Below are 9,207 nucleotides of genomic sequence, written 5' to 3'. Positions count from 1 at the left end.
GGGGGGGGGGGGCTGGTATTGACTTTTGTCGGCCCAAGGTTATAGCACAAGACACTTGCCCAAGGTGCCACGCAGTGGGACTGAACCCAGAACCATGTGGATAGTAAGAAAACTTCTTATCACACAGCCCCTCCTGCGGATAAAACAGTAAAGGGGTATATGGGCCCCCAAGGGTTATATAGATCCCAGATGAGAACCACCAATCTAGAGAGAGGAGATTTGTAGACAAGTACCAGTCTCCCTGACTGCCTGAAAACATGCACAGAAAAGAATATTGTCCAGGTCTGCAGATCAGACACACAGAGACATGGTCATCCCTGATTAACAGAGGGCCCTGGTAATTCTTCCACAACTGTCCAAAATCTATCAATATTGATGCAAACCAAATTTTAAAGACTTCGCAGATCTCCCAACAATTGGGAAACTGTTACCACCCAACATGGTAGAGGTGGATTAGAAGGAAAACATGATGTGCGGTTGAAGGACCCAGGTTCAAAACTCAGCAAAGACCAAACTTTTAGTAAGATGAAAACAGAAGTTGAATTAGGTCAGGGGTCAGAGGTCATTGTTTTAACAGCAAATAAAAGATAAGAAAAAGACAGAAAAAGATTTCACAACAGAGAAAAATCAAATGAGAGAGAGAGTGTGAGAGAGAGAAAGAAGAGTGAATGAAAGAGAGTTAGATAGAGAAAGAGGAAGAGTGAGAGAGAGGCAGAGCAAGTAAGAGAGAAAGAGGTAATGCAAGTGAGAGCAAGAAAGAGAGAAAGGCAGAGTGAGAGAGAAAAAAAAGAAACTGTGACAATAGGAAAGAAACATTTAAAAAAAGAAAAACATGAAGTCACAAGAATATAAAAAAAAAGTGCCAACCTTTTCCTCTTCCTCGTCCAATTCCTTCTGATGCCATCAGCAAACTATTTGAGCTAAACTGATAGACTGGAAGGTTATCTTGACTGTTGTTAAACTTGTGAGCCGGTAACCTTAGTTCAGTTTGGTTTGTATCCACCACGGAATGACTGCTAAAATCAAAATTTAAAAATTTGTTTGAAGTTGATTCTTTTAGCTTTTAACTTTTACTTGTTTCAGTCATTAGACTGTGGCCATGCTGGGGCATCACCTTGAAGAATTTTAGTTTGACAAAATAACCCGATGCTTGCTTTTAACGTCTGCTTTCCATGTAAAGTGACGCTGGTAACAATCACGCTCGAATGGTGCTTTTTACGTGCCACCGGCATGGAAGCCAGTCCGCTGCTCTGGCAACGGTCACGCTCGAATGGTGCTCTTAGCACTCCACTAGCATGGGTGCCAGTCATCGAATTTGATTTCAATTTCACTTGCCTCAACAAGTCTTTGCAAGCAGAGTTTAGTGTCCAATGAAGGAAAGGTACGCATAAGTGGGCTGGTTACACCCCTGGCATAGGCCACAGGTTATGGTCTCACTTGGCTTGTCGGGTCTTCTAAAGCACAGCATATTTCTAAAGATCTCGGTCATGTCATTGCCTCGGTGAGGCCTAATGTTTGAAGGTCACGCTTCACCACTTCATCCCAGGTCTTCCCTCAACCGCTAGGGTGTGGCACTTTTTCACACAGCTATCCTCATCCATTCTGGCTGGGAAGCGGCAAACTTATATTGTGATTAACAAGGCCTTTAAATCATGCATAAAAGTATGTTCTTTATTTTGCTACAGTTTTGGTTTTTATATACATTTTGTAATATCTAAACAAAAGTGATAACCTAAAAGCCTATCCCTTATCTCTGCCTCTACACCCAATCTCTCCCTAACATCTACCCTGGCTTCGTTCACTCAGCTGTTGTATTATGAGAGCAGAACTACACAGATTTCATTTCCCTGCTTCTCAGCTTCCACTGAATCTTCCTTTTTCTCAAGCATTCTCAGTTATCATCCCTTATTACCTTATTTTCCACTGATTGCCCCTTTCACCCCTTCTTCCCCTGTACAACCCTACTATGCCAACAGTAGCCCTTCCTCCAATTACCTCTGTTCATTTCCATCCCTATGTACCTCTAACTTCATCCTTGGCACTGTCTCCCTTACATCTGTCACCCACCACATTCCCTCCACTGATTACTATGAGATTGTTGACCAATGAAAAAAAACCATTTTACCTGGCAATTCTTCCAGCACCAAGCTTGAAAAACTTCTGTTCTGAATCTGAAATAGAATTATTGAAAGAATTGTCATAAGTGGAGACATTGAAGAATATTTTCTCTGCTATATATTTCAATGAAAAAAATAAGTCTTTGAACTACTGTACAAGAGTGGCAGCAAACTGGCAAAATCCTTAGAACATCATCAAAGGGAACAGACTGCTGTATTTGGTCTGAGTCCCAGAACTCAAAAGTTCAAATCCTGCTCAAGTCAACTTTGACTTTCATTTTTTCAGGGTCAATAAATAAACGGAATGAGACAATAGGGTGCAGCTGCTTGGGCACTGAGACTTTGACGTAGCTGACTGGACATTGAACTTGTTTTGACAACAGTTTTTGGTGCTGGAGACAAATGTGTGCATGCAGATATATACACAAACAGGTAGAGAGAGAGAGACATTGCACATCACACAAATGTAACTAGATAGACAGAGCCAGAGAGAGAGAGGGAGAGAGAGAGAGAGAGGATGAATGGGAGAAAGAGAACAATGGAGGAAGAGGGAGAACAAGGGAGAGAATGAGAGAAGCTTCCAGAGTCAAGAACTAACCTGTGTAAAACTTCTTATAAAGTCCAGGCCACAAGTAAACTTTCAATATTGGCACGTTTCACTGTTTGCGGGGGGGAGGAGTCGCATACATAAACTAAGAGACACAAATTAACGTACACTTGAAGCCTATCTCTGTCCCTGTGTGTGTGTCTGTCTTTAAATGTGTGTGTGTGTGTGTGTGAGGCATCACAAAAATATACGTATACTGACAGACATGTATACTGTCACACACATGTACTTGTCAGTCATCGACACACTCGTGTAGAAAATGTGATGTCATCATAATTGTGGTGGTGATATAAAAGGTCATTTACGACAGGTGACTAAAAGAAAAATGATAATGTTAATTTTTTGTAATACAAATATGTGAATGAAAATATAGTTTAGTTGGTAGCCAAAAGCTTCCTGAATCTTTTGATACCCCTTACGTTAAAATCGGCAACTTGGTTTTGGAATGCATAAGGAACATACATGCGCACGCACACACACACTTTTATAGTTATAGATAATCAATTTGCTTTCAACAGCTGACAATAATGAAAACACAAATTCCTTTGCAATGCACCTCAAAACAAAGTTTACAGTGGTTCATATTATTATTGTGTTGTCATGTTTAGTGTTCAGATTACTCTGTCAAATGTAATGTTTAACTATTCTCTGCTTCTCTGAACAAGCAACAAGTTCTAGAAAACACAATTCCAATAGTCTGAATGTAGAGAATTGTCTCTAATTAACCAAGTCACAAGAGAACTCAATAACCACAATACTCTTATGTAGAGAATTACTTACCTGGGTCCCAAGAGGCACCAATATCCAGAGTGCACTCTATGTAGAAATGATACTTCCCTTGGTTCCAAAAGAGCTTGATAACTACAATGCTTTATAAACAGAGACAATACTAACCTGCTTCCCAATCTTCTTCCATGTTTAGTTGAAAGTTCGTATCGGGGACCTCGAGGTTCCCAGAAGGAAGTTCCTCATCATCTTTATTCTGCTGAAGCCAGGCTGAAAATTTGAGAGGAAACGCATTTGAAGTTCTCACGGGTCAATTCAAATTTACGGTAACTGGAAGAATTTAGACTATAATTCTGACACTTAAAAGTTCTTGCTGTTCATATATAACACTTAGAAAAAGAAAATGACAACATTGAAAGCTAGGATGAGCTCTAAAAATTCTTCATATTTGGACAACATTATTCCATTTAATGTGTGTGTGTGTGTATATATATATATATATATATATATATTTTTATATATATATACATATATATATATATATATATATATATATATATATATATAGGAAGGTGGTGAGCTGGCAGAAATGTTAGCAGTATTTCGTCTGTCTTTACGTTCTGAGTTCAAATTCCACTGAGATCGACTTCTTTTCATCCTTTTGGGGTCGATAAAGTACCAGTTGCATACTGGAGTCGATCTAATTGACTGGCCCCTCCACCTCCCCCAAAATTTCAGGCCTTGTGCCTAGAGTAGAAAAGAAATCAAAATAGTGCTGATGTAAGGAAGTTCTAGAATACTTACCATGTTTCAAATCTTGGTCAAGAATGGCTTTATCTGGACATAAAACCAAATGATACCGAAATTCTGGCTCCGGAATTCGATGTTTGTTATTGAAGGGACAAATTCGAGTTTTTTTCATTGGAAAATTCTAGAAACAAAAACAAAAAGAACTTATGTTTTTAATTGACTCTTGCATCAAAAGCATCAACCCTGATTTCATCACAGTCACAGAAACATGGGCACTCTCTATTCTGTGATGCTGGTTTTAGCATGGTTGGTTACAACTTGTTTTGCAATGACCATGTTAATCGTTGTTGGGGTTGTGTGATGGTTTACATTTGTTCCAACTTTTCAACAATTCTTTGAACCAATCATAACAAAAGGGTTTTTTGCTTTTTTTCTGATATATGCATCAACATGTTAACACTGCTTCTTGGCGCTATCTACTGCCCACCAAAGTACCATCAAGACACACAGCTTTTTACATCCTCAGGACTGCATCTAGGAAAACAACCACTTACGTTTTCATTGCTGGTGACCTCAACTACTCCAAGATTGATTGGGAAACTTTTCGTTGGCTGCAAAGTGTAAATGATTTCCCTGATAGAGGGCTGGATTCAAGTTGGTCCCAAGAAGTCACTTCCCCCTACAAGAGGTAACAACACTTTGAATATGCTCTTCACTACTCCTGAAATAGTTATCAGTGACATTACAGAGGACTCAGGCGACTCTGGTTATGCTATGGTCATTACCAATTTGTCTTTTGTGGGCAAAAACAAGAACCATTACCACTTCCAAACTGCTTGCTTTTGACTGGAATAAAGCAGACTGGAACCATTATTGTGCTGAGTTTACAATGTTCAAACTGGTTTGAATTTTGCAATTCTGGATATGTCAATACTGCACTTCAGAACATCCTCAGTTCAATCTGGTCCTGCTCTAAAAATCCACAAAGTGTAATTTGGGAGACTGCAGCAGTTCAACTTGCCCAGAAAGAACGTCATATGCTGGATTGGAATATAGACTACTCCAGACTGATGATGAGCAATGACTCTGAAACTAGTCTCTGGATGCTGGGTGGAGGTGCTTATCTCCTCCTTTGTAAGCATAAGGACACAGGAAATGTGTCTAGGCCAACAGGAAGCAGTACTTCCTAGGGCTAAATAACAGTAGCATTCTTCCCTTTTATGAGACTGTCACATAAAGTTGACAACATACTATCACTTTATTGCGCTGCATAAATCTGCATAAATCTGAGAGATTTAGAAATATATTATTTCTATTTTCAAGTTATGTATTGTAAAAGCAAGAATGTTCACAGCTAAGTTGAGATGAAAGGGATTCAGAGTAACTGAGAGAGAGAGAGAGAGAGAGAGAGAGAGAGAGAGAGAGAGAGAGAGAGAGAGAGAGAGAGAGAGAGAGAGAGAGAGAGAGAGAGAGAGAGAAAGAGAGAGAGAGAGAGATAATAACTACAGTAGTGTACTTACTTTCCGACATTTTTCTAAATGGTAAACCATTCTCCTGCTCTGTACCCTGTGAACAGGGTCATACGGGCAGATTTCATAATCATCTGGATCAGCAATGGGTATAGAGGAAGACATGAATCCTGTATTTGTCTATGAGTCTATAGAACTGTTATGCGTGATTATGTAACTGCGAGGGAAAATGGCAAAAAAAAAAGAAAGCATTGTTAATTCAGGGAGATCATGATGGACTGAATGGCATGCAGAAAAAGGAAAGAAAAAAAATACTCAAACAGATATTTGGAAAAAGAATAAAACCTTAGAAGCATTTGATAATGACTTTAGAAAGGATGGGGAAACAATTTTTAAAATTGTTAAGAATTTCACAGAAAACAATTGTCATAGTTTGTTGAAAATCTTAATCCTTGTGGACAGAAATGGTGACAACCACGGACATGTTTCAGTCTAATTAGACCTCATCATGATACAGTCATCAGTCACAGTATGGTCATGAAAGCATAATTGTTAGGCATAGTCGAGTTGTCAGGTATAGTAGACTCGTCACTCATAGTATATTCATCTTGAATCTACTATGATTAATGGAGGCACAATGGCCCAGTGGTTAGGGAAGCAGACTTGCAGTCGTAGGATCATGGTTTCGATTCCTAGACCGGGCATTGCGGTTTCCACTCCTAGACCGGGCGTTGCGAGTGTTTGAGCGAAAACACTTAAAAGCACCACGAGGCTCCGGCAGGGGCTGGTGGTGAACCCTGCTGTACCCTTTCGCCACAACTTTCTCTCACTCTTTCTTCCTGTTTCTGTTGTACCTGTATTTCAAAGGGCCAGCCTTGTCACACTGTGTCACGCAGAATCTCCCCGAGAACTACATTAAGGGTACACGTGTCTGTGGAGTGCTCAACCACTTGCACGTTAATTTCTCGAGCAGGCTGTTCCATTGATCATATCAACTGGAACCCTCGTTGTCGTAACCGACAGAGTGCCACGACGATTAGTTTTGGACTGTAAAAAATATTACATTTGAACACACGTAATGTATATTTTAGTCAAATCTACAACAGACATTGTTAATTTTTGATGTTTCAAATACTTTACTTTCATGAAAACAAAACTGAAAACTTGGACAAACTCGAAAGATTGTTGAGATTTCAATATATTTGCTGTTTTAGTTTACGCTCTCATTCACTCTTGCAGTATCCTCTTCCCCCTCCTCTTCTGAGTACAAGAGTTATCACAGTTAGAGAACGAGATCACTCAATCTGCTTGAAACAGCAGAATATTTATGAAGTCATTTTACCTGCTAGAAACAGCAGGTAAGTCTACGTTCTTCAAAAGGAAGGAAAGACATCTGATTAAATTGTTTTAAATATTCTTTTGATAGTAAGTCAGTTTCACCAGGGCTGAAATGGGGCTCGACAACTTTTGTCACAGTTGTGAGTAACTGTGAGCCAACTTTTGTCACAGTTGTGAGTAACTGTGAGACAACTTTTGTCACAGTTGTGAGTAACTGTGAGACAACTTTTGTCACAGTTGTGAGTAACTGTGAGACAACTGATGACATTGGGATGCGTAGATCATGATAATTCCTATTAGAGAATAAATAATACCAAAACTTCTTTCCAGTTTCCTGTTTTGATATGCAATTGCTCTGCAAAAACTATTTCCCAGTATTTTTCAACTCTTATGCACAGCTCATACAAATAGAACACCTTCACATAATTTTGGAGTACTAGAATATGCAGATGTACTTCCCAAGGACACAGCTTGCATCAGAACTCTCTCCATATTTCACCATTATTTAAAGTCTGTTTTCCATTCCGGCAGAGGCTGGGACAGGAGCTGGCAAGCCAGAAGACTGCCCCAGGCCCCACTGTCTGGTTTGGGAGGGTCTTTACAGCTGGATGCCCTTCCAAATGCCAACCACTTTACAGTGTGGGCTGGATGCCTTTTACATGGCGTCAGCACTGGCAAAGTCACCAAGTAACTCACAAGACAAGGGTCCTTTGGTGGTGGGGGAGGGCATTGGAGGAGGTGGCCTGGTGCCAGGTGATGATAGAGGGACCGAAACAGGTGTGGTGTTGTTGTAAAGGAGATACATGGTTGCCCTAGTCAGAGAGAGAGAGAGATCAAGAATGAGAGAGAGGGAGAGAGTGATCAAGAATGAGAGAGCGAGAGAGATCAAGAAAGAGAGAAAGTGATCAAGAATGAGAGAAAGCGAGAGAGAGAATGAAAGTGAAAGAGAGAGGGAGAGTGTGATCAAGAATGAGAGAGAGAGAAAGAGTGAGTGAGTGAAAGAGTGAGTGAGTGAGTGAGTGAGTGAGAGAGTGAGAGAGTGAGAGAGAGAGAGAGAGAGAGAGAGAGAGAGATGGTGGTGATGTGCCAGGGCAGACTCTCAAGGTAATCCTGATTTCACTGTGCCTATATATATAGGTGTGTGTGTGTTTATATATGACACACATAAGTATGTATACACACTTACACACACACACACACTCACAAATGTGTGAGAGAGTTAGAAATATAACTGAATTCCAAGAAGACATTTTATTCTGCCATTCGTTGGTGAAAGAAGAGTAGGGGGGGGGGGGGGTAATTATGTTCGTCTGATTTAAATTGTTTAGCACCCAACAATTGATTAAAAGTTTTCCAGTGGCTAATTAGTGACTGCCAAATTATTCTTGACTAAACGAAGAAAAGACAAATGGAAACATCTACATAGTCATTTGACCCACTAAAAACAGCAGTCAAATCTCCCTCAAATCAAATCTTACCATCTTCGATAAAAGCTGATATGGAATATTATAGGAAAAAACCTGATGGTCAAGGACCATTTGGTCATAGATTTGATTGAAATAGCAGCTAAATCTCCCTCAAATCACACTATCATCTTAAAAAAGAACTTTGGATAATATAATAGATGGAACAAAATTGGAAAAAGACAGGATAGTCATGGCCAGAGTGTCTTTGATCATAGCTATGTTCAGACAGGGCTGACTAAAGATTAAACAATGGCCACTCGATTTAAACAGAATTATAATTTGGTTACGCTATCATTTAAAACAAGACAGTTGGGAGAAGAACCTTTCCCAACAACATCAAAATATTTTAGGGTTTTTTCGTGTCCTTGGAGTCTCATCAACTCCTGGTGGGGTCAAAGGGAGCACTGTGGTGATATATGGCCATGTGTTTGAAGTTTTGAAACCTGGAAGAGCTGATCCTGCTGAAGATCTCAATGCAGATGGTTTCTTTCAGACAGAAAAGGAGCAGAAAAGGCGTAGCAGTGGCTGTGTGGTAAGTAGCTTGCTTACGAACCACATGGTCCCAGGTTCAGTCCCACTGCGTGACACCTTGGGCAAGTGTCTTCTATAACCTCAGGCCGACCAAAGCCTTGTGAGTGGATTTGGTAGACGGAAACTGAAAGAAGCCCGTCATATATATGTATATATATATGTGTGTGTATATGTTTGTGCGTCTGTGTTTGTCCCCCCCACCA

General features: G+C 40.0%; 1 protein-coding gene across 2 annotated transcripts in view; it reads right to left on the bottom strand.

Moving 5' to 3' along the window:
* LOC106881919 (uncharacterized) overlaps positions 1–9,207 on the bottom strand; it is a 44,099-nt gene that overhangs the window by 18,068 nt on the left and 16,824 nt on the right. For both annotated transcript variants that reach the window (XM_014932441.2, XM_014932440.2), the window contains exons 2-6: positions 5,721–5,886; positions 4,255–4,381; positions 3,619–3,720; positions 2,126–2,171; positions 868–1,016 (exon numbers count right to left, since the gene is read on the bottom strand). In XM_014932441.2, coding sequence (XP_014787927.1) covers positions 868–1,016; positions 2,126–2,171; positions 3,619–3,720; positions 4,255–4,381; positions 5,721–5,834 — 538 coding nt within the window. In that variant the 5' untranslated portion in view covers positions 5,835–5,886. The remainder of the gene's footprint in view (positions 1–867; positions 1,017–2,125; positions 2,172–3,618; positions 3,721–4,254; positions 4,382–5,720; positions 5,887–9,207) is intronic.

The sequence above is a fragment of the Octopus bimaculoides genome, chromosome 4 (assembly GCF_001194135.2).
Source record: "Octopus bimaculoides isolate UCB-OBI-ISO-001 chromosome 4, ASM119413v2, whole genome shotgun sequence".
In the NCBI taxonomy this organism is placed as follows: domain Eukaryota; kingdom Metazoa; phylum Mollusca; class Cephalopoda; order Octopoda; family Octopodidae; genus Octopus; species Octopus bimaculoides.
Note: the sequence above shows the minus strand (reverse complement) of the source record. Positions and strands in the feature narration are given on the sequence as shown.